Raw genomic sequence first — 20,424 nt, 5'->3', positions numbered from 1 at the left:
TATCTCAATACCCAATCCCATTTAATTTCTCAATCGCATGTTTGATAATGTTACTACAGTAACAGCTAGAGCTAGAAAATGCCTTTGGACATTGTAGACTTATGATATTCTGAATAATATCTCAATTGTGTTTGTTCTTCTTCAAAACTATCTCTAGGAGCATAAGATGCCTTCGAAACATTATCCACTGGAACCTGATCACCACCTTCATTTTAAGGAATATTATGTGGTTTCTGCTTCAGTTGATTGACCACAATATACATGAGAGCAATGAGGTAAGATGAGTTCCAGATCCTGTGTTTCATGGACATGTTGATGCTGACATTAGCTTGTGGCGGAGTTATGAAAGCCTTTGTTTTGGTTACAGTCACTCCTGGCCCATATGCTGGAGGACCACTTCCATGCAAACTAATAATATTACATATACTGCATATACATATTACATATATTACGACATATTATGTTTTAACTTGTATAACTATAACTGATATACTTGTTAACCTGTTGTAATATTTGCAAACCATCGGCTCATCATTGGTTCCATAATTATTGTTAAAGAGTATATGATTACATTTATCAAAATGTTCCACAAGGTGCATCTCAAGTGAACACTATAAAAACAATATTTTTTGTTAATAAATGCATGTTGCTCATACTGAGCAATTTTCTTTTTTACATTTTCATTCTTTAAAAAATAAAATAAAAGAAACTGTGAAGCTTTTTGTTGTGCTATTAGCTAACTTTAGGTTTTCTCTATCTGTTTACAGCCTTGGTGTCGTTTTATTACGACAATATATAACTATTTTGTGGTGACCAATTTTTTCTGGATGTTTGTTGAAGGATGCTACCTTCACACAGCCATTGTCATGACTTATTCAACAGACAAGCTCCGAAAATGGGTCTTCCTTTTCATTGGATGGTGTAAGTGCATGTTTATTTCAATGTCTTCGTTAGCAAGAAGCAATGTACTCTTCCAGACTATGACGACTAATCATGAAACATTTTCAACAGTAGTCAGTAGCTTAATATTAAGCATGAAATCATAGATAATGTTTATTATGTTCTAAAATCGTAATGCTGCTATTATTGCAATATCATTCTGCTGTAGCTTTGACGTAGATACCAGGTACCTCCTGGTAGTTTGGATTGTGTACAAATGCTCTTTTTTCACCCGTTTAAAAGCATGAATCAGGACATTGAATTGGGAAGTTCGGTATTGAAGTGCTATATTAACATCTCAAATGAAGCAGTATAATTACTTTTACAGTTGGATTTTGTTTATTACATGGGAGCTTCACTTCTATGGAGGATGAATCGTGCCACAATTAAATGCAATACACACATCAAAATGCAATACATGTGTATCGAAATGCAATACGGCTGTATTGATTTGATTTTGGCACAAATATTCCATATTTTTGCATTGTATTTAGTGTGACACACGTATTGCATTTCGATGTGTGTATAGCATTTCGATGTGTGTATTGTATTTCATTGCGCCACGGTTTATCCTCCATGCCCTGCAGCATTTAACAGTCTTTTATCTCTCTTTATCTCAATGTAATGCCCTGCAACATTTAATACTGCGTTTTAATATACAAAAAAAGATCATCAATCACAAACAAAAGTAAGACAAACATGAGCTCAGTCCTGTGATTGGCTGTGTTGCAGATGCGCCTAGTCATCATCACTACATAATCCATGCTCACCTTGAGTTGAAGCGTTAGTGAAAGTACATGTCAAGTGCCGTTAAGTGATCCGTCATCTACAGTGACTTATGACAGGTGATGACTCACAACATGAGAGAGGCTGAGGCCCTGCTGGAGAAAGCTACAGTCCTTTAGCTCAGTCCTCACTGAACCGTCTTGCAGTTTTCTCTGTGTAACATGAAGTGGTACTAGAATGTAGTGAAGAAGAACAAAACAACTGTATATAGGTCATGCTTAAGTGACTCATAGGACAGACCTCTTTGGTTAAGGGACTTACTTATCTATTAGACTTACAAATAATCTAACCTTGGCCTCAAAATGGAATTAACATGAATTCATAGCAGCCGATGGATGGAATGTTATTTGTATTCATGCATATTTGAATAATATTATATTCTACACAAGACAAAGTATCTAGTAGTATTCCTCAGCAGTTATTATGTCTGCTATGTTTTGGCACAGACGTGTCTTATGTTTCAAATATGCATATACATTATGCATACTGCCTCCCTACCCGACAAGCTCAACCACTTCTACACTCGCTTCGACCGGGACATCAAAGAACCGGCCCTCAAAGCCGACCGCCAGCCCCTCGCGCTCTCCACCACCGATGTCTACGGCTCTACTGGATGTAGGCAAAGCTGCTGGCGCTGGACCTCTCCGAGGACCTCTCTTGGACCCTCAACTCCTCTTCTTCCCTGGTCAAAAAGAAGCAGCAGCGCCTATACTTCCTGAGGAGACTGAAGAAGCCCAGCGGTGTCCCAGGAACCTGGACAACTTCTACCAAGGCACCATGGAGAGCATCCTAACCAACTGGACAACTTCTACCAAGGCACCATGGAGAGCATCCTAACCAACTGCATCACAGTTGTGGTATTGCAAATGCACTGTGTCTGACCGGAAGGCCCTGAATTGGATGGTGAAAAGTGCCCAGCAGACCATCGGCACCAAACTCCCTACCATCAAGACCCTCCAGGATTGGAGTCGGTGGAGGCTGGTGTTGGCATCATTAAGGACACCTAACACCACAGCCACAGTCTGTTTTGATCCCCTATCATCCAAGAGACTGAAGAAGTACACACAGCTACCACTCTGATGAACAATCCCCCCCCCAACATGAGGTACACTGACTCCCAGTATCTATGTATCCCCCCCCACACCCGGTCACTGTGGACACTCAATGTACCCTTTGAACTACTGCTCTTTGCACATACCATATGTTTGCAGATACTACCTAATGTGTTATTAGTCTCTAACTGTAAACACCATACTGTACATATCTACCATAACTATACACAGCTTACTGTTTTCCATCTCTTGTATATACTTACTACCTACTGTACTTGTTAGTACATCACTTCATAACTGTAAATATCCTATTTTGTCTACAATATCATAGTTTGCACTATATCACTATTTGCACTTCTGGTTTGAGGTTAAACTGTGTTTCGTTCGTCTGGTACTGGTATTCTGCAATGACAATAAAGTTGAATCTAATCTAATGTCCTGGAGCACCTAAACGCCATATATACTGTAGTAATTTACCCAGTCGGTCACAGTTCCATGTTGATCAAGATTAGTAGAATATATTTGAAAGTTTCAGCTTTGAAGTGGAAATCCTATCTGCAGATCAATTGAACCGTGATGTCCCTTTTCACTCCTTCCCATGATAAGTCATGGACAGTCATTCCTTCAGTGCTTGTGCTCAACATAGATCTGTTCCGCTTTTTTTTATGCTAGAAACTGTTTCATGGAGCTCATTAACTACCGCCCACTCTAAACAATTAGTGTGAGTGAACAAGAGCAAATCAAGCATGTTGACATATCCTCTTCTTCAATTTGCATGTTTAGAATGATGGAAACTACTCCTACTCTGTTGAGCTGTTTGAATGTATAGGAATAGTTCACCTGTTGAGCTGTTTGACTGTATAGGAATAGTTCACCTGTTGAGCTGTTTGAATGTATAGGAATAGTTCACCCAAATTACAAAATCACATATTTGGCGGTTAATGACACTGCCCAGATAAATAGAGTCAAACTGTGGATTGAACTCTGTCCCTGTCCAGAGACTCACTTCAGGGTAAGGAACTAAATGCTGCATGTTATTTTATCATTTGGGTGAACTATCACTTTAGTTCGAAAAGCAAAACTGTAAAGGGGTTAAGGATGTCATCTGTTGGCATGTCTGTCAGTCTGTGTTTGAATCTCTTGAGTAGATTCAGTCCAGTCCAGTTATGTAATGCCCTTTCTCAGATTAGTCCTTCCAGATCACTAATTACCACCCATTAGGTATTGTAGGAAGTAGAACACTTTTTAATCGGCCAAACCCTGGGGACCAGAAGATAACTCAGATGAAAGTAGATCTGGATTCAAAATGTCACGACGGACTTCTTTAATTTCCTCTGAAATAGCTTACAAATGCAGCGGCCCGCTTGTAATTGAGAGCATGCCCCTAAAAAAGATAACGATCACTTTTACTAAACATTCTATCGTTCAAAGTTACAGTATGTCTTTCCGCGCTTTTGACAGAGGCTTTCATCTTTCTCATAGCTAAGATGTGATGCTGAACGGCAACTATATAATTGAATCATTGTTTTCCCTCTCTCCCAGGTATTCCTTGTCCTATCATTGTTGCTTGGGCCATTGGGAAGCTTTACAATGAAAATGAACAGTAAGTTTGCAGTTCAAGTAAAACATGAATAGTGCCATCTCAGTTTGTTACAAACAAAAAAAAAAGGGTTTTGTGATATCTTTATTTAATTGTATTTGTTGTATTAGTTTTTTCACTGTGGACCCTCAGTATTGGCAGACACGTCTGTTTCATTCAACAGTCTGTGAATGTGTCATAGATAAGCCTAGAATTAATTTGAGCACAAACTAATGTTCGAAGTTCCCTTTCAAATTAAACTATTAAACAGCTTTATTTCATTTGTTGATTTTCCTCTGCTCAGACTTTGGTGTTTGATTGACAGCCCATCTAGCCAATTAGTTTACAGCTGGCTAGCCAGTACTAGCAACATCCTATTGCAGATCATTTACTCTACTCACTAAAATTGTAGTGACGCATAGAGTAAACATAGCATCGTAGCAGCTGAGATATGACGTTTATGCTAACTGTTGCTAGCTATTAGCTTAGCTAGCTGTCGAACTCTACTATCTACATGGCTGTGCACACAACTTTGTTTACAGTCGAGGCATTCACACTTCACCAGTGCCTTATCATGATTGAACAATGTGCAACTGTTGTAATTTGTGATGTCAGAAGTCACAACTATTTACAATGCAATAAAATATGAAAGGAGGTGGCAAACTTCAAAGCATTAACATCTTCAAGTGTCATTATTTCAAAGAATCTTAGATATGGAACTTGCCCTTTGAAGATCAAGAACAAAAAAAATTAGTTGGGGCATTTCGATGAGTCATTCAGAGATGCTCTTCTGTATACCTTGGTTATAACGAGTGGTTAGTTGAGTTACTGTTGACATTCTATCAGCTCCAACCAGTCTGGCCATTCTCCTCTGACCTCTGCCCTCTGCCATCAACATGGCATTTCCGCCCAGAGAACTGTGTCTGCCGCTCACTCCATATTTTCCTTTTTTTTCTGACCATTCTCTGTTAACCCTAGAGATGGTTGTGCGGGGAAAAATCCCAGTAGATCAGCACTTTCTGTCACCTTTCACCTTTCTTTCCCATTTTGATTCCTGATTTGAACTTCAGCAGATCGTTTTGACCATGTATGCATTGAATTTCTGCCACATGATTGACTGATTAGATATTTGCGTTAACAAGCAGTTGAAAAGGTGTACCTAATGACGTGGCCGGTGAGTGTGAGGGAAGTCTTGAGAGAACGTGCAATTGGCAGGAATGTCCACCAGAGCTGTTGCCCGTGAATTGAATGTTCATTTCTCTACCATAATTCTCTCCAAAGGCGTTTCAGAGAATTGGAATTGGAATTGGAAACGCCTTTGGAGACGGCTTATGGTAGAGAAATGAACATTCAATTCACCGGCAACAGCTCTGGTGGGCATTCCTGGAGTCAGCATGCCAATTCACGCTCCCTAAAAACTTGCGACATCTTTGGCATTGTGCTGTGTGATAAAACTGCACATTTTAGAGTGGCCTTTTATTGTGACCAGCGTAAGGCACATCTGTGCAATAATCATGCTGTCTAATCAGCATCTGGATATGCCACACCTGTCAGGTGGATGGATTATCTTGGCAAAGGAGAAGAGCTCACTAACAGAGATTTAAACACATTTGAGAGAAATAGGCCTTTTGTGTACGTAGAAGAAGTCTTAGGTCTTTGATTTCAACTTGTGAAAAATTGGAGCAAAAACAAAAGTGTTGCGTTTATATTTTGGTTCAGTCTATATATCAGTCTATATATATATCATTGATAAATGAAAAACCGGTTGGTTGGTCTCACCTCTGCAGGCGATCACCCACATGCTAAGACTGGCCAATTCAATCTCTAGATTTAAATCCAATTGAACATTTGCTGAAGAGGGAACTTAAGGTAAAAATACCTCAAAACAAACACCAATGTAAGATGGCTACAGCACAGGCCTGACAGAGCATTACCAGAACATATACCCAGTGTCAGTGGGTCAGTGGGTCAGTGGGTCACAGCCTAAATTGTTCAGGCTATCATAAATAATACAGAACCATATCATTGTAACGACTTCTTCCTTGATAAGTCTTGATATGAATCCAACATCATTCATTTGAATGCATAGATGATATGTTTATGGTTCATATTCTACACTTCGAAAGCAAAGCTATTCATTCAAAGTTTGTCAACAGATGCTGGTTTGGGAAAGAACCTGGAAAGTATATTGACTACATTTACCAAGGGCCAGTCATTCTTGTCCTTTTGGTGAGTAATACGACATCTTTACTCACGTTTAACTTGTTTTATTTTGTATTATTAAAACATCCACTACGTATATAGGTAATGATACAGGTGAATATACTTCCTGTCATAATTCATACTGCATGTTTCTCATCTGTCCTCTCTTGCTAGATCAATTTCGTTTTCCTCTTCAACATAGTAAGAATTCTCATGACAAAGTTGAGAGCCTCAACCACGTCAGAAACAATACAGTACAGGTGAGCTGCCCCCATGCGTTTATTTGTTACTGAGAATGTTACATGATTTCTTGACCTTGGTAATGTAATAATATTAATAAATAAATAATAAGTAAATAATAAGTACAAATTGATTCTCTGAATTTAAGAGCCCTGGAGAAATGCATGTGTTAACATTGAACCATTGAGCTTTAATGGAGCAGATTCTGAAGGATAGCTAAATTTAGCCATGAAGAAACCCAGAGGTTAGAGCAGAGTAATTGAAATCAAGTAGTGAAATTGACTTCTTTAGTTGACCTCGTTTTGTTTCCGTTTTTTTTTTTTAACCTTTTCACAGAAAAGCGGTGAAGGCTACTCTCGTGCTCCTGCCTCTTCTGGGTATCACCTACATGCTCTTTTTTGTGAATCCCGGGGAAGACGACATCTCTCAAATTGTTTTTATTTATTTCAATTCCTTTCTACAGTCGTTTCAGGTAAGATCTTTCAGAGCACTCTCTCTCTCTCTCTCTCTCTCTCTCTCTCTCTCTCTCTCTCTCTCTACCTAGTAAGACAAGACCCTGTCTTGATATATCTTGTGCCATCCCTCCTTTAGAGCTTTACTCCAGTCTTAATTGGACCTTTTAGGTTTAATTTTGCCATTTAGCAGACACTTGTAATCCAAAGCGATTTACAATTACGAATTACAGGGACATGGAGTAATTGAGGGCTAAGTGCCTTACTCAATGGCACACTAGTAGTGGTGTGGTTTCAGGCGGGATTTGAACTCACAACCTTCCGATCACAAGTTCATCTCACTATCCACTAGACCACCACTACCACACATGCTAACCAGTGCCATCACTAACCACTGGAGGAATGATTACTAAAGGCTTAGTAAAGCTAGCCATGGCTGCTTTACTGTAAAGTGTTCAGAGCTGTCAGGAGATGCAGAGGACGTGGGTGTCATTCCACTCAGTGGGTGTTCTCTCTGTCTCTGGTCATCTGCCATTGAGGTTGAGTGGGTGGAGAAAAGGTACAGTATGTTTTAATTATAGCTAGTGAAGACGTGTAGCAGATATGGGGTCAGTACACATTCCTGTAAGAAAGGCAATTCCTATAATGGTGGTACTTCCCTCATTGCTATTTTGTTAGTGTGCTTGTGAAGCAACACATTATTGTTATTCATTTAACACACGGGGCGGCTGTGGCGCAGGGGGTAGAGTCGGCGTCTAAAGAGTGCAAGGTTGGCAGATTGGTGGTTCGAGCCCCGACTGGCCACATGTTGAAGTGTCCTTGGCCAAGACACTGAACCCCACATTGCTCCCATTGTTGTGTGAATGGGTGAATGAGAGGCCATTGTAAAGCCCTTTGGAATAAGGCGCTATATAAGTCCGTCCATTTACCATTTAAAGAGCCCCTCCAGAGGAAAGTGTTTGTGTGGTGTTATACCTGGAAGAATTGGAAAAAGAAGAGAACGCACTCCGCAGAAAACTTGGGCGAGGTGCTGGCGACGGAGCAGAATACTAAAGGATAAAGTAGAAGCCGCACACTCGTTCCAGATGAAAAAAGTGTATATTTATTGACAACAGTTTCGGCCGTAGCCTTTTTTTAAGTCTTACAAACAAACTGGTGCATGTCAGCCATTAAATAGAATATAAATAGGTATAGGCTAGATTGAATCGGAAACACCTGTGAGGACACACCTACGTGAGATTACACATGCATCATAAATACAAAACAGTCGGTGTTATAAGATATCCAAAGGCTAAAAATTATGTGTAGCCTACATGAATAGACCCATAAGTGAGGGCTGGATATAAATAACATGTAGGTGTTAGCAGAGTGCTGAGTCCTAAAAGAAGAAAGAAAATAAAAGAAAAGGATCATACAATAATTAGAGACATGGGGACCTGGGTGGGAGATACAACCTGACCAGCTCTAATACCAGGTTATACCTGACCAGCTCTAATTCCAGGTTATACCTGACCACCTGAACTTCTCAGGTCAATCAGAGCAGCTTCAACACCCGCAGCCTTGATGTAGACAGAGCACCTCCAACAGTGTTGCCTTGAATGAATAAACCTTCTTTTAATTAATAAAGTAAGTCATTAAGTAAGTGAATCATCTATCCATCAGAGGGGTTGCGTTGGTGTGTCCTCCCGAAGGATGAAATAACAGGAATGGGGAGAAAGCACATTGTGATATTTGCTGGTAGAGAGAGAGAGAGAGGGTTAATGGGCAATACAAGATGTAGGTAGCGATCAATGCACTCAGAGTAGTGAGAAAATAATCAAATAGAATAAAGATTTCCTCTCAGGAAATGGACCACAGATAGACTCCTTTGTCTTTGTGCAGGAGGCTGTCGCTCTTTGACCGTCCGGATAGAAATGGAGATTCTGTAATTGCAGATGACTAGCAGGCTTGCAGCCTGTCCCATCTAACGATCAGACGACCAGACAGGTGTCACCACTCAGTATTAGGCAACGTCACAGGTCAACGCTGCTTAAATGACTATCCAGATTTAAAACGCCCACGACGATTAGACGGCTATTAGCTTCAATCGTGACGGCTTTTAACAGCCAGAAACTCTAACAACTGATTCTACCAGCAGACACAACTAGCCAACGACACAGACAATTTAAGCAAGATTCAAATCACTTACTAGGCTAGCAGTAGATGGTTTCGCTCAACTCAGTCAAACATTTATTTTATGTGTGGTCAAATGTATCATACCTTTTTACTGATTATCCTTATCACTTTCTTCAACAACTTAAGTATAGAAATGTACTGTTTGATTAGTTATGTATAACTTAAGGTTACTTACTAGTTACTTATAGTAGATTGAAGACTCTATACGCTCTTACTCCACTGAAGGTTCCCTGGTCTCTTTGTTAGTCTTAGAACCCCACTGCTCTTACACTGATGAAGCTAGGAACACCAAAACAACGTCATGATGTTCACAAAACCTCATTACTTAACTTCTTACTTAAGAACTATTGTTGATACTGTTCATATTGCACAACTCAACATCGGTTTCAATGGTCACCAAAATATTATTTATCTTATTTGAAGATATGTCAAGATAGAACTAGCTCACTAAACTCCTTAGGTGGTGGGCCGAACGCGTTTATCGCGAAGTTTATCTTTTTCCATCTACGGAGTAAACGATCTCTTACATACGATATTAAGTAATTCTCTTAAGTCTATAACAATTTGTTGGCAGCTGTATTTATGTCGGAGATTTTCACAAACTTATTTTTTAATCGTCTGTCTGCTCAGGGACATCGCTGGTCGCTCTAGTTGATAAACCAATCAGAATTCGAGTACGGCTTCATTAGGACCCCGAAATGTAAACACTGGCTGTTAACCCTAGCAACTGACTGGATGTTAACCCTAGCAACCGCGGGGAAATAAAGAGATGTGATGAATTATGGAGTGTTGTATGCATTTAACAAACCGAACGGACAATATTATAGCATTTTCAGATGCAAAATGGACCAAATTTGTACATTGTTCTTCTCTACAGTGGGTGAATCTTCACACTGCAGAAAGCCAAATTGCAGAAAGGGCTGTAAGACAATGCTATATAATAATAATAATAACTTTATTTGTATAGCGCTTTTCCTGCAAACGTTGCCGCTCAAAGTGCTTTAATCATTATATAATCTTAATTTAATTATTTTGTAACTTAAATGCAATATTAAAAGCATGGGTTTTTATAATCTTAATTTAATTATTTAGTAATTTAAAGGCAATATTAAAAAGATGCATTTTTAGTCTTGACTTGAACATATTTGCTGAGGTTGCATCCCTAATGTATATGCAGTAGGCCTATGCCAACATACGAAACATTGAAAGAGCCCACAAGAGAAGGGAAAAATCAGTACAGGAGGCTGCAGGTTTTTTTATAGCAATATAAGTTATTTATAAGAACAAGATGATATAAACAAGCTAAGATATGACATGAACATTATTAACAATATGATATAAACAAGCTAAGATATGACATGAACAAGATATGAACAAGGCATCAATGGGTCAGGGTCAGCCCTGCCAGGTCAGGTCCAGAAGATGTGCAGTGCAGTCCAGGGCTGAGCATCTGGGGTTATATTACCTGGGTAAACAGATTAGGAGAGTTTTAAATAAACTAGGCTATAACTTTGGAAGCATTACTACTTTTACTATTGTTGTGGGAACAGTGAGGAAGATAGACATTGGGGAAATGCTGGTCTATAGTCTGGGACCCTTTCCTGCAGCAATTGCGAACATAGATGGCTCTCTTGTGAAAACTGACAAAGCCAAATTAATGCACTTTCTAGAAGGATCAGTAAATCCACCAGCCACAGTTGAAATCCCTGATCGCTCAACCTGGGTGTGGGATGCAATGGCACTAGTACAGGCTATGAAACCCCAAGATACATTTGGAAGATTTGCCAACAGTGCACTAATGTACCTGATCAATGCAGCCAAAGTGAGTAAATCTAAAGTGGTGCATTTTGTCCCTGACACCTACAAAACACTGAGTATAAAGAACACAGAACGAGGTCGACGAGCAACAAAAGGATGTCAGTTGACAACAATATATTCAGCTGACCAGAAGACTTTGGTCCAAGTTCTTGGCTTGTGGCCAAAACAAAGAAAACCTACAACAGTTTCTTTTTGAGACATGGTCCAAGTCCAGGAAAGACCAAATTCAAGACATCACTTTGATTGTTGGACATGGGTCTGAGTGTCATGTGATCAGAGTCAACAGCAGTGGCACAGAACTTGAGGTTTTACCACTGCTCACACTGTTCTCAATACAGGAGGAGGCAGACACCCGGCTGTTGCTTCACTGTGCACATGCCTCACAGTATAGCTCACATGTTGTGATCAGCAGTCCTGACACAGATGTGGCTATCGCTTTCTGTAAGGAAATAGGAGCAAACCTGTACTTCCACACAGGGAAAGGGACAAACAAACGCACCATACACGTACAGAGAATACACAGCCATCTTGGAGATGAAGTCTCTGATGCGCTAATTGGATTTCACTGTTTCACCGGCTGTGATACAGTGAGTGCACTGCACGGCAATGGAAAAGTGAAGGCCGTAAAAACACTCCTGTCCAACAAAGAGCATTGTGCTACTTTCCAAAAGTTGGGAACAGCTTTTCAACTGCCAACAGAGCTTTATGAGGAAATTGAGGCATTTACATGCGACCTCTACGACCACAAAGGCTGTAGGGATGTAAATTTAGCTAGGTGTCAAATGTTTAAGAGTGGGAAGTGCAATGACCGAAGTCTACCACCAAATAAGGATGCCTTGCACAAACATACTCAGCGGGCAAACTACCAGGCAGCCATATACAGGAGGTCCCTTGAGAGCCAGCCAGACATCCCTCCGCCAATGAGCCATGGCTGGAAGATAGAGGGAGATTTCTTTGAGATTGACTGGATGTCACTTCCCCCAGCCCCAGTCGCAGTTTTAGAGCTTGTATACTGCTCCTGCAAAAAAACAAAATGTGTGAAAGGGAGATGCACATGCAAATCTAACAACCTACCATGTACAGACATGTGTCTGTGTTTGCACTGCGAAAACACACTAGTGTTATAAATGTTCTCTAACACTTGAATCTTTGTCTAGTCTCGTCAATTATAGGCAAGGCAAGTGAAGATACACTTAATCTGGGTTTTGTCTTACCAGCTCACCTCGTAAAAGTGAGACGATTGACAATCAAAAACATGCTTGCACACACATATAACATACTCACACACAAGTTAATGTTACTGGTCCCAATTTGGCACAATTATTACTGAAATTATTGAGAATAGACATAGTTGACATAGGTAAATTAGCTGTTGTACCCTTTAAAGTTAGATAACTAGCTTGTTAATTAATTAGCTTCACAATCGCGGGTGAGGTTAGGTCGGATTTTTCACTAAAATAGCATATTAGAACATGTTTGTATTGACACAACATGACATGGACGTGTTCATTAATATGTGATATGAATTAGTATGACATGCAAATCTTACCTGAAACATTACTTGACAGTAAAGTTATCCGAAACAACTCAGTCTTCTCGTCTTTCCAGATAATACGTTGTTTACTTCCTTGTTTACGTATTTTGAAGGAATATCATTGGCAGACATCAAGTCAGGTGACGCTTTAACAGGTTTTGATTGGTTAGCGGCATAGTAGCCCCAATCATTCTCCTTATTAACTTATGGATCGTAAGTTTACTTTTCATAAAACGTCGATCGAAAATCGGCTGCCAACAGACGGAAACATGTTCCAAAAAAAACTATTTAGCTTATATGAAAAAATCAACTAGTCCGTAGTTGTAGATCGATCATTTCACAAACGAAAGCAGATAGACAGCTTCGGCCCACCGCCTACCTCCACTACCAATAATTTGAGTACTTTTAGCCAGCTAAGCAAGCACATCCGCTTCTACTGAAACTTCATAATTTTATAAAACGTTTTTTTCATCATTGCCTTTTAATACTTTTTCACCCTTATTACAATGAAAAAATAAGGTTCTTCTCAACAGTCTATTTAGCACTTCAGTACTGATAACTTGAGGGACTTGATAGTAATATAGCAGCTGTATAACAGCTGGTCCCTCCACATAGGAAGTTCCATACTAACAGTTATCCATCTTGTTTTCCAGGGGTTCTTTGTGTCAGTGTTTTACTGCTTTCTTAATGGAGAGGTGAGTCAACAACGATGGATCTTTTCATGCATATCTTTGTTTATCAGTTTGGTTAATTAATATGTCTAAGAGACACTTACTTCAGCTCGACCAACTATCCAGCAGGGTATTTATTGGGGAGAATATCATGTTCTCTTTCATATCGACCTGGAAAAACATCTTGGAGTACTTTAGGAAAAATCTGTTTTGACTGGAGGACTGACACACATCATTTTAGCAGTTTCCTGGAGAGTGATTAGCCTGCACAACGATATATTGGATGCTTCTTTAAAAACCTCATAGGAGCCAACGGACCCCCATGTGGATCCGAAGTGATATAAAGAGTTTACCTCGATCAATTCTCTTCATCGATATCACATTTTTTTCACAACTTTGCATGCTATACGATGCCACCATTTTTTTCCCGAGACGGTAAACACGGCCTAAGTCACATCCAGTTTTCTCCAACTGGAGAATGTGTCATGTCCGGTTTCAACGCCGAATTTCCATACCATTGGTCGGCCAACCCCAAAAAAAATCCCCCCCCCCCCCAAAGATGGTGCCAAAATATCTCCAAATGGCCTAAACATATAGGTGTCCGCCTAAACATACCTGTACTAAAACAGGTACAAAGTTGCATTTGCTCACATTGCTAGCATCGACTTTGGCACAAGTACTAATAAGACCCTGGAGTACTGATTCCTAGATGATTTGGGCTTCGTTATCAGGTTTCCAAGGTGATATTCACTGTAAAAGCTGTTGTTTTTTTAGGCGGAGACTGAATTTGAGATATTTTATAATGTTCTAGCTCTATTTGCTCTGACACAGTAACATAGATTTTGATTCTGACACTTCTACAGCCACCCCACAGGTGTTAGCTTTCATTTGATAACAATATCATTATGAAGGCCCTTGTGATTGTGGAGATATTCTATATTCACTGTGGGCATGTCATTTCGAGCAGAAAACCAGAAAAATGAGGTGGATAAGATCTGGTTAATCAGTAAAGCTTTAATTTTCAGATTTCAAAGCGACTTACAACAACACATTGACATATATAGCCCTGTCCGGATGGCATATAAATTACCTGAGGACCTCGGTAATATATTTTTGACCCTAGAACCCCAGTGATTTTAATCACCGATGCATCTAAAAATCTCCATGCATGTTTGCGTTTCGGGTGCAAGCTGCCATTTAACATCACAGAAGAAGAAGCTGTTCCCGCCGGATGTTTCGTCAGACCCACAAGAATATAGGGGATTTTGGCAAATATTTTTGGGCCGCTACCCACACGTTTAGCTGTGTTGCTCATTCCACGGATGCATGATCCTTACTAGTTGTACCTCGTTGTAAAGGTGACTAATCAGGCTTTCCAACGATATAAAATACAATACCAATTGGTATTATTAAAGGGGAGGAATAATCAACCAAAATAACGTCTCCGAACTTTTTTGGAGGGGTTTATATCCTTTTGGGATGTGACTCAGTTCAAATGGTGAATATAAGGACTAAATAACTGTTTCATTAACAAGTGAACACAGTGTGAAGAAGTCCCTGCACCACTCTACATGTTTTTGCCCCTCTGATGTACCCTGAGATCTAAGGATTTTTGCAGCCCCACTTTACAATATGTGTATCCTAAAACTGATTTATGTACATGGTGCAAGCCTTGTGCACCAAACCTGTGTTGCGCTTTATGTTCGGACATAAAATATGCACATCTTACTTGAGCCTTAATTGTCAGAATCTTTCACATAATCAGTTTGCACAATGAAAAGCCTAATACACTTTGAAATCTAATTTGAAGATTACAACCAGAATTAAGATTACTATGTGAAGGTCGTAAGTTAAATCGAGTTAAATTGAGTTCAGTTTAGTTGATGCCTTGCCTGTGGCCTAAATGTTCCCATTTATAATATCATATGTTATATTTTCATACTTTAAATGTAATTCATAAATTTGATCATCACTGCCTGGTAATATTTTTGGCTGCCAACATCATTTCCCCCATCATCCCAGACCAGTTCCCAAACCCAGTAGGTTTAGAAGTGTTTTGTTTTGTTATTATTGTGTCATGTCAAATATTTTTCAAATAAACACTTACACCACCTCAATATGTCATCATGTTTCAGGTACGTTCTGCTGCCAGGAAAAGGTGGCATCGTTGGCAGGACAACCATACCCTTCGAGTGCGCGTAACCCGGGCCATGTCCATCCCCACCTCCCCAACCAGGATCAGTTTCCACAGCATCAAACAGACCACTGCCCTGTGAGACAGGTGGCGTTACAGTAGGAGTGGCCAGTCACTGTGGCAACCTTTCACAGGGAAGAGACTCTAGGCACCCACCATTAACTTGTTTAACGTTATTTACGGCACACAGAAACAGCGCGGTATGAAGAAGAGACGATACACAGGTTTGTTACGAATTATAATAAAGCGGCTCTCGTCAGGAGTGCCAGGGTGGTTGTCTCTGATTGGAAGAACAGAGGGCCTCTCTAAAGGAAGAACAGAGGGCCTCTCTAAACGAACATTCAGAGTCACATTCAAACTGACAAAGTGTTTAGTAGTTTGTATCATGTTTAAATATATCAGGTTGTATTTCAATTAATCCAGAAGTTTGAATATAGAAGGACCCGTTCTGAAAAGCAGCACTGTTGCATCAATAGACTCTGCATTATTTCTGGTACTTAGAACTTAGAACAAACAATTATTTGAAGAGGTACCATTTGCACCATCCAAATGACACACCAAGGGCCATTCATCTGCGCTAATGCGTTCCGCTGCATTTTCATTAGGGTTGGATCCTGCCAACTGCACTGAAATGTTTGGAGTCAGCAATGCCAATGATGTAGTGTTCTCTCATTTTCTCACTTCACTATACACCCCCTACGGCTTTGTCTAATGTGGATGAGTGATCACGAATCAAAGCTCTCTTCTAATGGGGTCGGAGTTCGTATTAGAGCCATTATCTTATGCAAATATGGAGATGGGGATTGCGATCCAGAGACTTTTATATAACACTTAAAGAACTATTTAGTCTCACAGACCCTGATCTTAGTATAACGCTACAGCTGTCCAAAGCCAAGATCAATGGTTGGAATTTAAAGGTACTACTACTATAGTGTAGGGAGTAGATTAAATGTCTTTTCAGTTCTTTTTTTTATAATCCTTGTGTTAAGCAGTGTCAACACTAAGCCGTCGGTTCAGTCGGGGACGAGCTTGATGAGTGATCTCCGTTTGACATCTTAATGTTTGCCCTGGTCAGGTGAATGTGACACGTTCTGCCCTAGTAATGACTCCTCTGGTCTGGGTGTTATCTGCCCCCAGGCCCAGGGCAGGGTAACCCCAAAGCCCCAGGTACAGACAAGTAGGCCTATTCAGGCTTCATTAAGCAGTTCTGAAAACGTGTTGGACCTTGCATCCAATGTATGAACCACTCTGATAGGATAAGAGGGGCTGGTTGGAGGGACACACTGGGGCAGTGGACTTGTACATTTGAACATTGGAAATGTCTTCATTTGATCAAACTTTTCATTAAAAGACCCCCTCTGCCACCTCTGACCACGCAGCACACGTGAACTGTCAGTGTCAGAGATTAGCTGTCGTGTTTCTGCATGCACACACAATTGGAAGAGGCAGCCACAGAGACAGAGAGGTAACAATCAGTAATTCCACTCCCCTCAAGAACACCCTTGGATGTAACAACATGTCGAGTAGGACAGTCCATTTTAAAAAGCACTTCTTCCGGACCAAAACAGCGTTGCAATTGAAATGTGTGTTTCAATGGAGGTCATTCCCTGACCACTACTGAATAAACATTACAACCCTCAGGAAGCTTCTAGAAAGCTTGAATGTTCCAGACCTTTTAACAAGTAATCCCAGTGTGAAGAAGTCCCCACACCACTCTACCTCTGTGGTTGCCTCTCCCATGCATCCTGAGGTCTAAGGGTTCAAACTGTCCCCCGGCTCCACTTTACAATGAATATCCTAAAGCTGATGTATATAAATGGTATATACCTCTAGGTAGGTACAGTGTCATTACAGTGTAAGTACCGATTATTACTCACAAATGTGACAGCTGCTGGTGAAAGGGGTAACAAGTCAGCAGCCGATTTAAAGTTCAGACTTTTATTTTGAAAAATGTAAATACATTTCAGCTTTGTTGAAAATCAATGACACTCTCTTCACACAAGTCAACTAACACAGCTTGTTTTGTGAGCCTGCTAACAATGTAAAGTAGTGTTCTAGTTAACTAAGTAGCAGTGGGGATTACTCACCCAATCCATTGCATTGCAATATTTTGGCTTGACTAGCGAGTGTGTGTTGTGATTTTTAAACATATTTCTGTGATTAAAAAGAAAAACATTTTGATTGGTTGCTCACTTGTTCCCCCTTTCACCAGACCATGTCACATATCATATACTTGGTTGTTAACAAACAAACCACATTTTTTTGTTAGAAGAGGAAATAAACACAATTTCTCCAGGCCCCAATAATTACCAATTAAAATAGTAAACAAAATACTTCACTATAGAACATTTTCTAAATAGCTTGTAATGGACGGTTCACTTGGGGTGCCCTATTGATCTAGGAAATGTATGAACGTGACTTGAAATTATGATTTTACATCGTAATACAGTATACTTTATATTTCCTCCATATCTTATTTTCTGGTAGATATGTTTGTATCAGCTTCCTTTGTTAAATGTATATTTCAATAAGTTTGATTCACTTGGTTTGTACACCATCATAACAGTCACACATATAGTCCATAAGAAAATGCCAATGTACCAAAAATGGGACATCAGAATTGAGCAATTTAATTATTTTTTATTTTAAACCATTAAGTAATCCTCATTGTGTAACTTTGTTTTCCATATTTATGTTTGGGAGGTGCCCCGTTTTGAATGTATATATTAGTTAAAAGGATTGCTCTGTTAGGTGTTTTAGTTTGAGTTAAGTGATTAAACATGTAAAACACAGTTTACTTGTGTACTGTACATAAGAAGTCTTAGTATGTTGTATTTTTTTTTTTATGACTTGAAAAGAAAAAATATGTTTTTCCTGTTTTACTATTAGATTGAAGTGATTAATTTAGACGTAGCATTAAACGGAAATGCAAAATACTTTTTTAATACTTGACATTTTACAAATTGTTTGTATGACCATCCTGTTACATTTAGTACAGCCTACCACAACACTGTACATATACTCCCATGATGTTGTATATGCGCCATGGGAATGCAGATTTATTTGTTGTAATGGTATACAGGAATACAGTTGTTAATTCACCAAAGATATGAAACATGTTTACCTGCATACTTTTACCTGTTGCCACTAAACTTTTCTAACCAAATCCTTTCTTTTCCATATTTGTACAGCTTCAACATTTTTGAAAAGTATTATATTGTAATGTGCTGTCAGATTTAGTAACTTATTCATGCACATATTTGCATTTTAAGCGTAATTAGTTTTTATGTAAGGCTTGCTGTTGAACCACCAATGTTGCCTTATTTAAAAAATAAAAAAATAAAAAAGTGTTTCTGTGGAAAGAGAGAGCTATATCTCTATAAATGGTGTACTGTTATGTGATTGACATGCATTTATACAAGTACATGTGGTAAAATTTGCCTTCAGATTTGAAATAAATATTTTATTCAACACTGGTTTGTGAGACTGCAGAGGCATATGTTTGATAGACAGACATAACAAAAGTCTGCATTGACGGAGATGATGATTCATTTGACAGATGTCATTACATTGAATGCAAACTGTGTTTACCTATGTTGGATTGTCTACACTACAGCATTTGAACATTGCACACATTTGTGGAAGGGAAGAGGGGTCCTTCAAATCAGTAAGCACAGACAGTGGTATTGAAATGTTTTAATACAATAATTATTTGCATGATGAAGTACGCGTTCACTGTGGCATTCTACAGTCACAATATGTGCAGATGGTAGAGTCATCTGAATCTTAATATGGCCTAAGGAGGAGGGTTATGTAATATGCATGTGGACTTGGTCTCCTACAGTTCTTACAGTAGTTTGGTTAAGTGGAGCATAAAATGCAGCTCATGCACAGCCCCCTCAGCACTCCCCATGAGTTATACAGCCCCTAACAATTAGCCGGATCTCAGATGCAAGCCAATAAAGGCTTGTTGTGCCGATTAAGGCTCGTGAAGCTTAACATAGGATGGATTGTTGATCTGGTGAACAGTGTGTGTGCCTCGGGCTATCTCCAGATCAGCTCCTTGGCTTGTTTCCCTTAAGCTCCTTGGGACTATTTTCAGCTGCATTTCACCAGTCATTGTTAACGTCACTAAATGAGTATCTAGCGTACTCTATGTATACAGTGCTTAGTCATCAGACATAGCTACCATAGCAACTGAAGTAAACAATGTTGTGTCTTGTAAGGGTTTGATGCTGTAAGTGGACCCAGGTGCGATGCAGAGGAAAGGAAGCGGACAAGTAGTAAAAGGATATTTACTAGAAAGACAAAACAGAATGCAACACATAGACTCAAAGCTTGAAAACAGAATGTGAGATCAAAGTCTCCAGATAGTACTGATATACTCAGATAACTCGTCTGCTCACCTCCACTCGCCACCGTGCCCACATCACCCCTGTCCTCCAAAACCTACACTGGCTCACGGTCAAATTCAGGATCCAATTCAAAATCCTACTCACCACTTACAAAGCCATCAACAATCTGTCCCCCTCCTACCTTGACGACCTCGTCCCCCTCCACACCCCCTCCCGTTGCCTCAGATCTGACGACCAAACCACCCTCAAGACCACCAGGACCAAGCTCCGGACCTGGGGTGATAGGGCCTTTTCAGCCGCAGCCCCGTCCCTCTGGAACGCTGTATACTACTTTGTTTCCAATCATAGTTAGCTAGATTACTTACTTAGCTAACTTACTTACTTATCATGTATCATGTACATTTTGTGATATAGATGCATTACGGAG

At 39.7% G+C, this 20,424-nt stretch overlaps 1 protein-coding gene across 2 annotated transcripts in view; it reads left to right on the top strand.

Moving 5' to 3' along the window:
- The window catches only part of LOC308171366 (corticotropin-releasing factor receptor 2), a gene marked incomplete at its 5' end in the record, with an annotated part of 102,983 nt that extends 87,187 nt beyond the window's left edge, over positions 1-15,796 (top strand). For both annotated transcript variants that reach the window (XM_080546204.1, XM_080546205.1), the window contains 8 exons: positions 158-275; positions 768-921; positions 4,320-4,380; positions 6,513-6,585; positions 6,733-6,818; positions 7,135-7,270; positions 13,431-13,472; positions 15,584-15,796. In XM_080546204.1, coding sequence (XP_080402330.1) covers positions 158-275; positions 768-921; positions 4,320-4,380; positions 6,513-6,585; positions 6,733-6,818; positions 7,135-7,270; positions 13,431-13,472; positions 15,584-15,724 — 811 coding nt within the window. In that variant the 3' untranslated portion in view covers positions 15,725-15,796. The remainder of the gene's footprint in view (positions 1-157; positions 276-767; positions 922-4,319; positions 4,381-6,512; positions 6,586-6,732; positions 6,819-7,134; positions 7,271-13,430; positions 13,473-15,583) is intronic.
- Positions 15,797-20,424: the final 4,628 nt, after the last annotated feature.

The sequence above is a fragment of the Nansenia antarctica genome, assembly GCF_963989245.1.
Source record: "Nansenia antarctica genome assembly, chromosome: 16".
In the NCBI taxonomy this organism is placed as follows: Eukaryota; Metazoa; Chordata; class Actinopteri; order Argentiniformes; family Microstomatidae; genus Nansenia; species Nansenia antarctica.
This window is presented reverse-complemented; position numbering and strand designations above follow the sequence as displayed.